At 38.0% G+C, this 16,273-nt stretch overlaps 3 protein-coding genes across 4 annotated transcripts in view; 1 reads left to right on the forward strand and 2 right to left on the reverse strand.

Moving 5' to 3' along the window:
• Window positions 1-38: 38 nt before the first annotated feature.
• On the reverse strand, window positions 39-4,855 carry ASNSD1 (asparagine synthetase domain containing 1). The gene is made up of 3 exons (XM_060302149.1): window positions 3,392-4,855; window positions 2,916-3,097; window positions 39-345 (listed from the first exon to the last, which is right to left on the reverse strand). The coding sequence occupies exons 1-3, from the start codon at window positions 4,853-4,855 to the stop codon at window positions 60-62; spliced, it is 1,932 nt and encodes a 643-aa protein (XP_060158132.1). The 3' UTR covers window positions 39-59.
• On the reverse strand, window positions 4,808-12,342 carry ASDURF (ASNSD1 upstream open reading frame). The gene is made up of 4 exons (XM_030847700.2): window positions 12,102-12,342; window positions 6,790-6,843; window positions 5,597-5,672; window positions 4,808-4,947 (listed from the first exon to the last, which is right to left on the reverse strand). Exons 1-4 carry the CDS (start codon window positions 12,189-12,191, stop codon window positions 4,877-4,879), a joined length of 291 nt encoding a protein of 96 aa, XP_030703560.1. The 5' UTR covers window positions 12,192-12,342; the 3' UTR covers window positions 4,808-4,876.
• A 147-nt stretch (window positions 12,343-12,489) lies between these two features.
• The window catches only part of SLC40A1 (solute carrier family 40 member 1), a 122,656-nt gene continuing 118,872 nt past the window's right edge, over window positions 12,490-16,273 (forward strand). The window contains exon 1 of one of the 2 annotated variants that reach the window (XM_060302155.2): window positions 12,490-12,595. The gene's annotated coding sequence lies outside the window, so the exon portion shown is untranslated. Of the gene's footprint in view, window positions 12,596-12,648; window positions 12,741-16,273 lie in introns of those variants that run through there. The other variant, XM_060302156.2, reaches the window with a different exon arrangement.

The raw sequence follows: 16,273 nt of genomic DNA on the forward strand, positions 1-16,273 counted from the left end.
AAGCAGCAGAGTATTTTTTTAAATCATCATTCAGTAAATCCTGTTAACACTGTGAAATATTACGTTTTAATCTCTTTTTCAATAGAAAGGTTTTCTAAGGAAATGACTTGGAGCCTTCCACATTTATCAGATGCCTTTTCATTATTCTTTTCCAGTTTTGCAATTCTGGATCCAAATTGCATGGCGCGTTTTGGCAGAAGAGCAGAGGTTGTTAGACCAAGTTCCACTGCCGCAAGACGCAAAATTAGTTTTTCACCAATTCCACGAGATAAAGTCAAGTTTGCCTTTTCCCAAACCGGTAGGGAATTTAGAAAGGAGACAACATTTTCATCCAGGAAAGGAAATCTAAAATAAAAAGTATAGCTACTATTAAAGAAAAATATCAATCTGTTGTGATTATTTCTTTTGCATTTTCTTCAGTATGTTAATATTTACAGTATAAATTTATTTTTGAGGGCACTATTTTTCTAGATTAAAAATATTCTAGTTATTTATACAATTTTATGGCTAAAATTTAGTCACAACACTTGTCTAACTTTAATACATATGCTAAAATATAAAGAAATTTTCCCTCAATAGATAAACAAATTAAGCCTATGATGTCAAGAAATAATTTCAAATTGTTTCACAAGAAATCTCTGGAGATGCCTTGAAAATAAGCATGGTCTTGAGTTAATTATTCAATCTGTGCCTGCTCTTTACTATCTAAAGATATTGAACTTTAGGGATACGAAACCAATACAGAAGGGCTCTACTCTCCTGAACTTGTGAAACATTTACTCATGGCAAAACTTTATGGTATCAAAATTATAATTACATTTAAATTGCTTAAATGGCGACAAATTGGTGTAACAGGACAAAATATTAGATTAAAAAAAAACTTTCTGCTCTTTTGGCTTCCCTAATTTTCTAGCAAATTCTGTTCTTTTTTTCATTTAAAATACTCTAATCTCACCCCCTTCCTTCCCAATTCCTCAAAATGCAATACAATTACACTAGTATTTCTATTTCATTACATTTCATTCTAACTTAAGTAGAAAGATCAGAAAGGGTAAAGGCATTTGTTATAAAAAATATTTTATAAAAATGAATTGTGAAAGCAAATTTAAATAAGAGAAGCTAATAGATTACAGTTAATATGTATGCCAAAATCCATAATAAATCAGTTTAAATCTAGCCACTATAATGGTAGTTGTTAAATTACAATTCTGATTTGCTGTTTTAAACATCCTTCACATCCATTTTTACCCAAGGATGTCATGGGGGGGGGGGTCTTTTTTTTTATTTTTTGGCTGTACCGTGCGGCATATAGGATCTTAGTTCCCCAACCAGAGATCGAACCCACGCCTCCTGCAGTGGAAGCATGGAGTCTGAAACCACTGGACCGCCAGGGAAATCCTGGGGGTCTTTAGAATTAACTGCTTTTACTGAATAAAATAAATTCCCTTTTCTCTGACCTAGCTGAAATAATGAACTGAATTTCTCTTTCTCTCTCCCATACACATATACCCTTCAAAAGGAAAACATTTTACACACTTTGTATTGTGGCATTACTTATTTCTTTATAATGAAATTTTGAAAATTATGATAATTTTACATGTCAGAACTGGCAACACAGGAATGACAAGGTAGAGACAAGAAACAATGAAGTCTCGGAGTTCGTGTATTATGATGCTCCAATTCCCACGAAGCTTATTTGGACTCCTTGTTCTTGCAAGCTCGTACTCTCGTAATAAAACCATCACTTAATAAATTAACCTACTTGAACAAATTTCTGCTTTTTATAATTAAATGAAACATCTTCTTTTATCCTTAATGCTTTAAAAAGTTGTATTCAAGCACCTGTTTACTATCATCAGAAATATGTTGTAGGTAAACACAAACCCCTAAGACTAAAAAAGAATATACACGTGAAAGTGGCTTGATCTCTGAAACTTTTAGGTAATCTGCAACATATGACTAAACTGTGTTCAAAAAACATATGACAGAGAGGAATCCAGTACCAGAACGGAACCACCATTTAAATCAGTATGGATCTATACAGGCACACCTTGTTTTATTGTGCTTCATAGATACTGCCTTATTTATTTTTTTTTACAAACTGAAAGTTTGTAAAACCCTGCAATGAGCAAAGTCTATTGGTGGTGCCATTTTTCCAACAGCATTTACTCATTTCACGTTTCTGTGTTACATTTTGGAAATGCTCGCAATATTTCAAAAATTTCATAATATTTGTTATGGTGATATGTGATCAGTGATCTCTGATGTTACCTTGTGATTGCTTTTTGTTTTGTATTTTTAAATTAAGGTATATACATTTTCTTTTTTTAGACATAATGTTGCTGCATACTTAATAGACTACAGTACAGTGTGAGCATAGCTTTTGTATGCACTGGGAAACCAAAAAATTCACGTGACTCGCATTTTTGCGGTGATCTGGAACTGAATCTGCAATATCTCCAGGTATGCCTGTACATACAGAAATGTCTGTAGAGACAAATTCAGGCTCTGTAACATTGGAGGAGAAAGCTTGGGAGTAGGACTATGCCCTTATTGGGAGGAAAGCAAACATCTGAAACAAAACAAAGCCCCTTAAACACCTTCTCTCAGTATTTCATTACCTCAAGTTTTACAGTCTTTCATTGTAGTCTTAAAAGCAATCATGTCATTGTATCGTATTTGAAAATTACTGAAAAGCCATTTCTTGGAGAATGAGTTCTGGAAAAACTGTTCCTCTGGCTCTTCTCCAGCTTTGCTTCTGACCGACTGTGTTTGTAATATAAAGCCAAGATATTGCTGCTACTGTTATTCATTTGAACAAGTCTCCAAAGAAAAAGGAACCTAAAAATCTCCTTTTACTGTCTATTGTCTTTACAAGATTACCCAAAAACCCTCAGATAGATAATAGGAATTACCTTGCTTCTTTTCCATGATCACCAATAACTCTGTCATCACGACCAAGATTTCTAGAAGAAATTCGACCCAGTTCCATCTCGATTTCCTTATTCAGTCCTTCCAGCCCGTGTGTCTGGAAGCGGACTCGATGACGAGAATAACCTGCGAGCTGCTCATCTGCACCAATTCCAGTAAGAACTACCTATAAAGGTTTAAAGAAATCCATAAAAAAATGTTATCTACTATACAGTAAGGAAAATAACTAAGATAAAAGTCAAACTTAAAAAATGATAACCCCAAAGATAACATCTTCAGAGAAAAGCCATAAGGCAAAGTCATAAAATAGTAAAATAGGCCCAATTTTTACAAAGTCATATACTTTGTGTTATAGTTTAAATGCAACTGAAATACGCTATATTCTTGCAACTTAAATGCTAAAAGCTTTAAGGGACAAAGTTAGGTCTCAGAAATCCTGAGCAGAAATACCGTGTCATACCTTTGCACTACTCTGATATGGTTTTGCTTCATCTTGGGTCACTAACCAACCAACTCCTCCAGAAGCAAACCAGACTGCACAGCCAATGCTGTCATCCAACACTGTATCCAAGGGCTGAATTAAGTGGGATATTCGAGTTCGTCTTAATCTTTGCAGTTCTTCCAGAGAAACATTAATTTCAACAAAATTCCAAATCCGGGAAGGGCTGGCAGCTTGTAGTTCCTTTAGCCCTGCTCTTCCTGTGATTCGATCTGGTACGTTGAATTGCTCACCAGGATTAGCAGCAGCAGCAGCAGTGACATTTGTAGAGGATTCTTCAGAGCGTTTTTCACAATTATTTTTCTCTTTTCTCCCTTTTTTGTTAAAACCAGCTGGTATGGTCTTTTCTTTAGTCATGAAAGCCACATTAAGAAGATCAATTGGTTCATCTAAAGGAATATGACGGTCAGCAAGTGCTGCGATAACCATGGAATCAATTCCCCCAGAAAACAGGATTGCAACATTTGCTTTCCTATTACTAGTATTCAAAACTTCACTTTGTGTCAGGTTTTCATCCCTAGGTAAACACAAGACACGTCTCTTGACTGCGATACTCAGGACATCAATGAACTGCTGAACTACTTCCTTCATGTGTCCATCAGTAAGAAAGACCTGAAGGGTCTCTCTTGACGGTGGGACGCTGGAAATGCTACTGCAATGGATCTCAAATGTGGCTTGTGGCAAAATCATATTTAAAGGGACAACAGGTTCTTTAAGATACAGTTTGGCTTCATTTGCTGCCACTGATACAAATGTTGGCAAATTTGCTGAAATTTGAGTTAGGCTATTAACACATTCTTTGATAACATCCTCCCTAGAGTTATATTTCCAAGGATACAATTTTAAAACAACAGATTTGGAAATGGAAGTAGACTTTAGATCAATTCTGAAAATTCCAGATGCTGGAACTTCTTGCCACTGATTGGCCACTCCAGATGTTTGGGCGCCAATCGAAGAGAGGCAGAAACTCTTGCCCAAACTACTAAAATGCCAAAGCAAGCTACGACGGCCAAAAAAATCCCTACCAAACCACAAAGAATGACTAGATGCTTGATAATATATAAAAGACCAAGGACCTTGGACTTTTGAGAAGAGTGACAAAATATCAGATTCATTCTTACAAGAGGAAAGATAATTAAACATTATTTGGGTATCATTCTCTTCAGCTTCAACCTTTATTCCACTAAAGACTTCTCCATTCCACAGGAATACATTGCCTCTTTCATCTTCAACAGGCTGGGCAGTCAACACACCTCTTAAGTGAAGGACATGACCAGAAAATAAACACTGGTAGTTAATATTAGACTTTAACAACTGTTTACTACTATTGGGTCCCCGCCGTTTAAGATTACACAGTAAATCCTCTTTCAAATCTTTGTTGAAATGCTCAACAGAGAAGCTTACTGCACAACAAATGCCACACATTGCTATGTAAAATCAAGTTGACTATTTCTTGATTTTGGTCTTCTCTGAGTTTTCTATTTCTTGGTATTCTTTCCTCAGCTCATCCAATGTATCTGTGGGGGAAGGGAGAAGACATACTAAGTGAAATAAAAATTCTTGAACCTTTACCTAGTAATTCAAAGGGCAAAACAGGTTATTCTCCAAGATCAAAATATGTATGTACTATGTTAGTTCGAATAATAATTTACAACAGGCTTCTAATGAAGAATGTTTAGTATTTAGGGAACCCGTTTCTGTTTGTTAAATGCTTATTTTGACCCAGGCATGGGGCTATGCACATTAAATATACATATTATTTTATTTAAATCCCGTAAGACTTTGGAGGCTCAAAGTGATTCACTCAAAATCACAAAGGTAGAAAGTGGTAGAACAATATTTCATACCTAGATCTGTCTAAAACTCTAAAGCTTACATTAATTATTAGCGCTTCCTAACACATCTTATATTTTTTAAATTTGATTTTATTTTTACTGTTGACTCATCCTTGGAAGGCTAACTTGAAAAAAACCAAACTATTGCATTAATTTTATTAACAGGTATACCACCATCCCATCTTTAGATATATGTTTAAACATTCAGATGTAGATATATGTTTAAACATTCAGATGTAGACAGTATAATTTAGGCACCATCATGAATTTCTACAGAAAGCCCACAAAAGAATTTCTGTGTGTTTCTATATAATGTACCAAAAAAACTTACTTTTGCTTTCAGAAAGCATTTCTGTTCGGTCTGCAAGAAAGAATATGTCGCTGTTCTGTTGCTGCCTATATACTTTCTGCAAAACATAATTTAGGCTAATATCATGATTTATTCTAAAAAGTAGATGTCAAAACTCTGAACCCTATTATTGCTTATTCTTGAACTTCAGTAACATGTTCAGAACAATACCTTAGCAAATACAGATAAACAAACAGAACTCACCCATTATCCAACTATCTAGAAATTGCTACCATTAACACTGAGGTAAAACTCTTTCTTCTCTGCATATACTATAATACCATTTTTCTTTAGTAATATTTCAGTTTATTTGGTCATTTAAGTGTTACCAACTTTTCACCATTATAAATCAACGTTGAGATGAATGTCTTTGTACCTAAATTTTTTTGCACTCTCATGATACTTTCCTAGGTATCAATTCCTATAAATAGAACAGCTGGATCAAAGTGTTACATAGCTTTAAAACTTTGATACATTATGCCAATTTGCCCTCTAGAAAGTTTGTATCAATTGTACCGTACCTGTATCAGAAATGTCTAACATGTCAGTTACCAAGTAATCTCTACAATGCTTTAAAGGGCTCAAATCATTTAACTTTAAAATATGTTTTGGCAGTATAAAATGACCCATGAAACAGTAGCTTGCTTGTTTGTGAATACATTAATGGAAATGGAGTTAAATAACCATGTTAAAGATTTGGAAGCTTTGAGTAAAAAACCTGGGGTGGGGGGGAAGGAAGGGGAAGCATTTATCTTTTTTTTTTTTTTAAACAATTATTCACACTCACTTGAATAGTTTCTACTCTTCTCAATAGATTTAAAGTTCATTTATTTCAAAAGAAAACACCAATTCAAGTATAAAATAAATACCATTAGTGACTATGGCTGCAAGATAACATAGTACAATTAATATCATTTGGTTCAAAGGTAATGTCAATTGCATATGATGGGGAAAAGATTATCAACAGCTATGGTTAATATGTATATAACTATATATGATATATATTAAAAAATCACGGACACTTCACTTTTGCAATTTAACTAAAAAGATACTGAAACCTTGTAAATTTTAATATAATATAAATCTTATATGTAGTTCTTATAACTTTTGTATATAGTTAATAAGATATAATCAAACGCTCCCACATACTGTTTGGAATAACTCTAATAACTCACCCTGTTCTTCTTCAGGTTAGAAAGTTCATCCACAACAATTTTTTGTTCTTTAATCTATTAAAATAAGAAAACATTCTTAAATCAGAGGTTATCAAAGTATGCTCAGTGAGGACTCTTTAAAATTAAAGATATGGGATAAGTATTGATTGTCCAAATGGGCAGTCTGTAAATATATAGATTCTTTTCAACAGCGGCTGTGCGGAAGTACAGGTGGGGGAAAGCTGAGGGAAGAAACAGTGATTAGACTTACAAAGTGTTAGACGGCTCACTGCCCAGACAGGGTATTGGTAACCAGCATTCATATTCAGGGAAGAGCCATAGTTACTAAGTAAGATTTACGTCGTTTATTTAAAATAGAGAACGTACCAAAAAAAAAAAAAAAAAAAGACAGTATGCACCAAAACCCAAAAGTAATACCAATTTTTCAATGATTTCTTTTAAATTATATTTTAGCTTTAAAAAAAAATACCAAATGGAATGAAGAGTGGGTTACTCCCCCTCCCCCGGCCCCATTCCCATACTTTTCATGATTTATGTACTAAATGGTACAGCCAGACATTCAGAGGAAGGAAGTAGCAGTAAGTGCCCTACCTGGGGTAGCACAACCCATCACTTTCCATCTTTGCTTTACATCTCAAAGGTTAGCACAAGGCTGGCACTGTTGAACTAGGTCTCACTTTTTATTAGTAGAAGAGGGCTCAACTAAGTTTCTTTTAAACTCTTTTCAGTAAAGGTAGCTATATTGTGAACATGACTGATTATATAGTATCACTAGAGCCTCTAAAAGCATATTTTATAATTTTGACCTACCTCGGAAGCCTCACGGATCTGTCATACATCAGTATAAGTGGCATGCTATGGTAGTAATCAGAGTGGGCTGTGTGTGGTTTGAAAATTCATTCCTCACAGATGTGTACCCTTCTGCTCTCCAGCTGACAGTCACTGTAGTAACTGACTAGAGATTGAGTTGAATTCCAAGATTGAATTTGTACAACCTCCTGGAGGCTTATGTTTGAACAGCACTTTCCCATTCATTTTAGGAATGGCAGGTATACTTTAGTACTTCAGACAAGGAAACTGTGATAGAGGGATTAGAGACTTGCCCAAGATGCCACTGTCAGTTTGGGACAGAACCAAAGTATTATCTAGGACCTCTATTACCTCAAAGGCTATAGCCATCCTCATCTCAAATTTATTTTTAAAGTTTTTTTTTTTTTTTTTCCTGCTTATGGCAGTTAAGATTTATATTATACTGGCTCCCTTTTGCGAGGGAGGGGCAGAACAGTGATAATCAGAACGCAGCTCTGGCTAAAGTGAAGGACACACTGGAAGAAGGTAACAATGGATGAGGAGAGGCCAGTTAGGAAACCTTTGCAGGATTCCCCACGGTAGATGAAAGTGGCTGGTTTAGGATGGTTAAGAGTGTATGTACATGGTGATAAAGGCACATATTTCAGATGGGACTCTAAAATAAAACTGATAGGACTTCCTGATGTACATAAAGGTTGGCTCCCACGTTACTGGCATGGACAACTGGATGGATGGTGGTGACATTTTCTGAGACAGAGAATACAGGCAGCAGATCTAAGGTGAGCAGTACTTCTGAAAGTATTAAAAGAGTACATAGAAAAAAACCAAACCAGGCTCCTCCTCCTTAGGGAGGATGCCCACACCCTTTCTCTCTGGGTGTGCATCTCTGCCTTGCTTCTATCTTAACTAAACAAACTTGCTCTGTGTGCTCTCCCACTTGTTGTGCTATGTCTCTAATAATAAACTTTGTACCTATTTTTACAGTTTTGCCTCCGTGAGAAACGCATTTTTCACTGGGGGCAAGAGCCAGGGATTGTGGTGGTCAGGATTCCTGGTTTTCATCCAGGCTACCCAGGTTCAATTCCTGGGCAGGGAATTAAGATCTTGCTTCATGCCATCACTCACTGCTGCCTCTCCGAGATCAGATGGTGCTGAAACCTGGGAGTTGAAGATATAATGAAGCTCTTCTCCTCAAGTTATTTATCGTTTACAACAATTTGGTAATTTACACCTGTGGGTAAAATTAAAACATTTATCTTTCTCTCTACCTGCTCCCTCCTAAGATTGGAAACTCTTAGGTTCCCAGCAGCATTATCAGCTCCTCTATGCTGGGAACAATTAAATCATACTAAGGATAATCAGTCTAGTTACGCTAAAAAATTGGGGCAAATGCCTTATGAACAATGCCAATATATAATTTCCCTGAAAGATAAGGATTGGTACAGAACAGACTAAGTCAGATAACCTGGGTATATACTGGGCAACACCTAATGGAAGTTCTTGACTTAAATTCTTACTTATGACCTTACTAGTACTGCTAGTTATATTGTTTTCTATATTGCCTGTTTTACAAAATTGTTGCTTATTACATTACCAAATGTGTGACTGAGCCTCTGATAAAATGATGATACATAGTTCCATATAAGATCAATGATTTTAATACTGTAACTCTAAATATGCGAAGAAGCAACAAGAGGGAATATTTACCTGGACCATAAGGGATTAGTAAGACAGGTGGTCCAGAGGTTTTTGGCTACTGTTAACAGGGCCTAGTCCAGTAACACCACATTGAGTGGCCTGTCAACGAAATCTTTGTCAGACCCGGGAACGAGCATTCCTAGCATTGTGGGACGAAATAGTCATGAAATGCCCCCCAAACCATAGTTAAACTTATGACCATGAAGGGGCCCTGCCGACTGGTAACTGACCCTTGCCAGCTACCTCTACAAGGACTAAATCATGGCCACTGCAGCTGTTGACCTTCAACACCTCCTGAAAGAAGTTCAGGGTGGAGATCAGAAATGAGGCACTCTGGGGGACTTCCCTGGTGGCGCAGTGGTTAAGAATCCGCTTGCCAATGCAGGGGACACGGGTTCAACCCCTGGTCCGGGAAGATCCCACATGCTGCGTAGCAACTAAGCCCATGCTCTACAACTACTAAGCCTGCACTCTAGAGCCCATAAGCCACAACTACTGAGCCTGCGTGCTGCAACTACTGAAGCCCGGGAGCCTAGAGCCCATGTTCCGCAACAAGAGAAGCCACTGCAGTGAGAAGCCTGCGCACCACAACGAAGAGTAGCCCCTGCTCGCTGCAACTAGAGAAAGCCCACGCGCAGCAACGAAGACCCAACACAGCCAAAAATAAATAAATAAATATTTTTTAAAAAAGAAAAAGAAATGAGGCACTCTGTGCTCTGGGAAAAACTGGTAGGACAGCCCTTCAGATAGACAGATATTTTCAGAAAAAGATTTTATGAGCCCAAATTCTTACATCTTCTCATACCCAGGAAAACGCTAACATCATTAATGGTAACACCTGCTTTGGCTATTAAGGAGAAAATTTTCAGACCAATAGCACCTGTTATCTATGTGTTAATACCACCTTAAAAGTTAAAACCTACTTAAATGAAACTAGACAACTGGCTACCTGGCTACAAGTCACCCCAAAGCGTCAGGTCCAGATTGGGTTTCAGGCTTTATCTCCTGAAAAGAAATGAGATCTATTTTGTCTATTAACGTTCAGGTTCTCACTCCTCCAACTACTAACTAGGTCTGTCACACCTACGTCAATAACACTGGGTTAGTAGAAAAAGACATCAAAAAGTTATATGACCGTGCTCAATGGCTTCGTTCCTTTGGACAGGGTAACCCAAGCGCTGACACTATCTGGACTACAGTTAAGGTAATGCTATCAAATGTAACCTGGTTCTTACTCCTGCTTGGGCCCCTGGTTACAATAATTCTTTTACTGATCTTTGGCCCCTGCCTTTTATTAATCTACTTGTCTAGTTTGTTCCTTCTAAGGACACAACGGTGTCCCAGACAAGATGACAGTGATGCAGATTCCAGCCACTCCTTGGAAAACCAACAGAAGTCAATGGGCCCCTTAATGAGACAGGACGAGAGCTCTGTGACCCCAACTAGGTAGGGTCTACGAGCCCCCTGTCAGATGAAGAAGCTGCAGAAGACAGACCTTTGCCCTTCAACCTCCCAATACAGATGTATTGGGGTTCACATCTCTCAGGGGGAATTTGAGGCAGGAGATAGATGGGCTCCAGGCTAGACATTTACAACTGGCCTCCTGTTCACACTTCCTGGAGTGAGAAGAAGATGGGCTTCAGACCGGACTTAATTACCAGCTCCCTGGTTACATTTCCTGAAGCAAGAGACAAACGGGCTCCAGGACTACATATTTATGACCGGACTCTTGTCTATATTTCGAGATCTGCACCTCGATATAAAAACCAGCAACAGAAATAGAGTAAATAACTGGACAATGGACATTTTTATGGCAGGGACAGAGCGGGACTAAACCCTGTGAAAAGATCAAGAGGTCATACATTTCCCATCCTTGGGGCAAGGGAAACATTGCACATGCGCAGAAAGGCTCCTTGGGGGTCAAAAGGGAGGGGGCACCACCCCATAATATGTGATGGCCGTCCCATAGGCCTCTGGGCTGTAATCCACCTTGGAAAAAAGTTGCACACGCATGTTGGGGAGGATCCTAGGGCAGGGCAGGTGTGGAAAAAGAAACCAGACAATGGGCCAAAGGTAAACAAAGACCTGGAAGAACTGCCCTATATAAACGACTTCACCACCTCTTTACTGCGCTCCTCCTCATTTCGGGGGGACATCCACACCCTTGCTCTCCGGGTGTGCATCTCTGCCTTGCCTCTATGTTAACTAAACCGTTTCTCTGTGTGGTCTCCCACTTGTTGTTGTGCTATATCTCTAATGATAAACTTTGTACCTTTTCTTTTTTTTAAAGAAAAAAGCAATTATGAATCTCAAAGACATTATGCTGAGTAAGAGACGCATACGCCATGATTTCATCTACATGATGTTCTGGAAAGGATAAAACTATCGTGATGCAGAGCAGATCAGGGGTTGCCCGAGGTTCTGGGTTGGGGAGAGCACGGCTATAAAGGGAGACTTTTGGGGTCATGGAACTATTCTGTATCCCAATTGTGGTGGTGGTCACACAAATTCACACATGTGTTAAACTTAGAGAAAAGGAAAAGGGGTCAAATTTTACTGTACGATAATTTTTAAAATAAAACTTAAAAAAAATCATAATTTTAAAAACAAAAAACTAAACCCCCGCCCTACTGCCACATGGGTCTAATATTGGGGCAAGTTTCAAGGTCTCCCTTTAACTGTAGCTGTCAAAGCAGCGGGACAAAGCCGAGACCGGACCACGCGGCCGCCGTGGATCTTCTCTGGGGGGGGGAGCGGCGCCCCGTCCCGAGCCTGGGGGCCTTGTCACCTTGTCCCACACTCACCTTGCTGCTAAGATCTTCCTTGTGCTGGGTCGAGTTGTCGGTAGGGACCAGCCCGGAGCCGTCCTCGGGTCGCGCACCTCGGCTAGGCATCTCCACGGAGCGTCAAATATGCAGGATGCTCAGCCCGGAGAGCGTTCTAGCCGCTTCCAGTCCAGAGTCCCAAAATGTCTGAGCTCCCAGCGGCTCCATCCCCTCCCTTTCCCTTTTCCGTGAGTCCTACCAATGGCGTCTGCGCGCTCACTCTTACGCCTGCGCGCTCACTCTTACGCCTGCGCGCTCACTCTCACGCCTGCGCGCTCACTCTCTTACGCCTGCGCGCTCACTCTCTTACGCCTGCGCAGTTCGGATCGGGCCTGGGAGCAGTTGTACGCGTGCGCACAAATGATTAGTGAGCACGTTACCAGAGCCTAGTTGTGAAATCTGAGAGGTTCCTGAACGTTCCCCTAGTGGATGGGGTGTTGAAACGCTCTTCACCACGTGGCATCCGGTAGACTGTGAGTTATATGCGCCCCCCAGTGGTAAATATAAAGAATAGAAGCGCTGTAGAAATACTGCTTAATATTTATTATCTAGGCAAGAATATGAAGCCAGGCACAAATTTAAGAGCTACGTTGTTGGCAATGGAACTGTGCAGACTAGGTAAAGTTTTTGTTAACTTGTTATTAGGATTAAAAGATAAATACTGGATTCCCAGTTAAAAATGAATTGTAGGGCTTCCCTGGTGGCGCAGTGGTTGAGAGTCCGCCTGCCGGTGCAGGGGACACGGGTTTGTTCCCCGGTACGGGAAGATCCCACATGCTGCGGAGCGGCTGGGCCCGTGAGCCATGGCCGCTGAGCCTGCGCGTCCGGAGCCTGTGCTCCGCAACGGGAGAGGCCAAGGCATTGGGAGGCCCGTGTACCGCAAAAAAAAAAAAAAAAAAAAAAAATGCAGATAAATGAATAAATTTTTAGTATAAGTATGTCCCATGCAATATTTGCAATATCTCACTCCTATGAGAAAAATTATCCAAAACTTGGAAATAGGCAAGAATTTACCAAGGTGTTCTTTCATAGCTTTGCTGAGCTTGACTTTATGTTGACTGGGCTATTTTATAATTCTGTAGGGGCGGGGGTGGGGGGGGTAACAGGTAGATTTTTGTCTGGCTGATATGCAATAATTTGTATCTGATACACCAGATAACCCGACACATTGTGACTTATTGTTCTGTAAGATATTAAACAGTTTTGCATCTAGCTCTGCAATCCTACCCTAATTTTTAAAATGAATATATGTCTACTTTCTCATGTACTCTTAGAATTGGTTTTAGCATCTTACTTGTTCGCTCATTAATTAATGAGTTGAATAAAACTTTGACAAATGTTCATTTTATATTTGCACAGGAGACATGGTTTTCTGTTTTTGAAAATTATACTTTAACGTAGGAAATCTCAAGTTTCCACAGAGATGCTCAAGTGAACTCATGTGATGGAGCCAAACTTTATGGCTAAGGAAGCGTACCTCATGGGTTGTTTAAACCCAGGAATATCTTTTATTGTCTCTTAGAGTAAATCCAAAGCAGTTATAGAACTAACCACTGTTTTTCCTTTTTACTGATTTTTTAAAAAATATTTGTTTTTGTTTCTGATTTATGCATAGCTAAGTTATTCTGCATTGGTAGCAATGATTGAGAATTTGGTTTTACGGCCTAACCATTTGGTGATACCTGTTGAATGATGGCTATCTAGTCTTTATTAGAAGTGAGATGACAAAGAATCCAGGTTTTTAGTCTTTTCATTTGTCCTTTGTGAGCTCAGATTGATTAAGAATGTTGTGCCCACTGGGAAGAATAGCTTTTTGAGATCTGAACTGGTGAATTTTTGTGTGTCTGTGTTTACTTTCAACCTGGGGTTGAGGTTGTAAAGCTGAAGCTATAAGCTTTCTAGGTGTCTGTGTCTATAATTTATAACAGCCTTTATATTTTGCTTAGTAAAAGTAAAATGTTTTCCTACTCTGTAGGGTATTAATAAATTCCATTGTAATGCCTCTTAAATTAAAGGAACTTTGTTCTGATTGGTCTACAGACGTACATATGCACTTGCATAAATCCCCCAAATTAAAAAAAAAAATGCCCAGAATTTCTAATGCTTTAAGTGTGCTAAACTTAAAAAACAAAGAAGTCCTTCTTACAAAAACTGCTAGCTTAGAAACATTTGAAGAATCCAAGTTTATATAATTAAGGTGAGTCTTTGGAGAAATCAGCCTGGATTAATAATTTTGGTTTAAGAAAAGAAGGCAATTATATGTCTTTTCTCTGATTTATCAATGTTAAGTAAAATAAATACACATTTTAAGAATAACATGTAGATTTGTTTTCTCATGAAGAGATTAGCTAATTTGAACTTCCTAAACTACTTATATTGATTTACTCATTAAATAAACTAGCATTATTGCTAGAAAATATTTAAGTTTATGAAAAATGTTAATTTGTGTTCACTAAGATAACTTATTAAGACAAACTTTTTATCTCAACAGTAATTATGTTTTATACTCTAAATTTAAATATAATTCCAAAATCCTTAGGTAACTTAAAACCCTAAGATAATATTAAATTATTAATTAATCATTAGATAACTAGGTTATTTTAAAAGTTGAATACTGAAACAGTGATTAATAAAAGCATAATTTTAAGTTTATATGCTTCTTGCTTTTGTATGCTATAGAATGGCTATCCTTTTGGGTCATGTTAATATACATGTTCATTTTTGCCACTTTCAGAAGGTGTGAAATGAATGTGTGTGGCTGTAGAGACTTGTGTTATGTGGACTTATAAGCTTTATTCATCTGCTAAAATGCTTGCATATGATAGTTCTCGATAATCTACCTCCAGTTTTCCTATGAAACAGAACTTATTAAATTGGTTAAAAGTTATAATTAATATGACCACATTAAGGGCAGGAATAAGAGAGCATGTAAGGTAATGGAATGAGTCTTGTTGTGAAAGGAAAAAAAGAGTCCTAAAGTGTCACTTTATTCAGAATATGAAAGAGCACAGTGAAAGACAAAAACTTGAGGAAGTATAGCAAGTTGGAGAAGGTTTGATGAAAGTGGATCTTATTTGCCTTGGTTTGTAATACCAGGCCCCGAAAGGAAATTTTGAAATATGCTAAAATTTTGGCAAAGTACATTCAGTTTTGAAGTCCTATTCACAAGATAATTATTTTTTAAAAACGTTACTGCCAAATTTTATGTTAATTAAAAACTAAAATTTGGCATTCTCTTAACCCACCTCCTGGCTCCATTTTCCAAAACCTTTAGGATTCACTACAATTGATCTGGTGGGAACCTAGGAACATGCCTTTCCTAACACTGACACATAGGATGTCATCTTAACTAGTGTTTGGAGGTGATGGGGAGGCTTATCTGTAAAGCTAAAGAGAATGAACTTCCCAGTGTATTAGGCTTCTTTGTACCTTACCTTCTATGGCAGTGTCTGGCAGAGTGGGAGCTCTGGTTAATCCTTGAGTTGACTCTGACCCACAATTGTTTCCCTACTGAGTAACCAGAAACACTGCTGATTGGTCTACAGTTGTTCACCCCGCTTTGGGAGGGGTGGTGTTGGGAGAGCTGCTGCTTATTGCTCTGCTGTGGTTCTGATGTTTCTCTTTATTTATTGAGGCCACCCAAGATGACATAATATTAAACAATACAGTGATAATCATACTAGTATGGTGATAAAACGTTTTCAAAGTTCTTTCATATTTTGTCTTGTTTTTGTCATTTTTATCCAGTTACTTCTATCTTCCCCCCTCAGTTGCTGTAACTTCTGTGTTGCTTAAAGTCACACTTTAGGGTTACTTGGTATCATTTGTCTTGCCTGACTGGTTTAGGGCTGCCTGTCTGGAGCCCAGGATACGAATAGCTAGGCTGTTCTTCCTTCTTTCATGCATCTTTCAGTTAAGTCCATTGCCGTTGTGTGTCCTACTTCATAGAATAATTTCATATTTATTAATGCTATTTATACTCTTCCTCTGATGCTACATTCTTAACATATTTCATTCTGTTTAATAATACATAGTTCAATATTGACCATTTTGTAAAAGTGATGTGTATTATTAGCTTGGCTTCTAAGGTTTTGAAGAAATAATATCCCAAACATTGTTTTTCCTTGCTTACTCAATGTAATCTAACACAG

The sequence above is a fragment of the Globicephala melas genome, chromosome 7 (genome assembly GCF_963455315.2).
Source record: "Globicephala melas chromosome 7, mGloMel1.2, whole genome shotgun sequence".
In the NCBI taxonomy this organism is placed as follows: Eukaryota; Metazoa; Chordata; class Mammalia; order Artiodactyla; family Delphinidae; genus Globicephala; species Globicephala melas.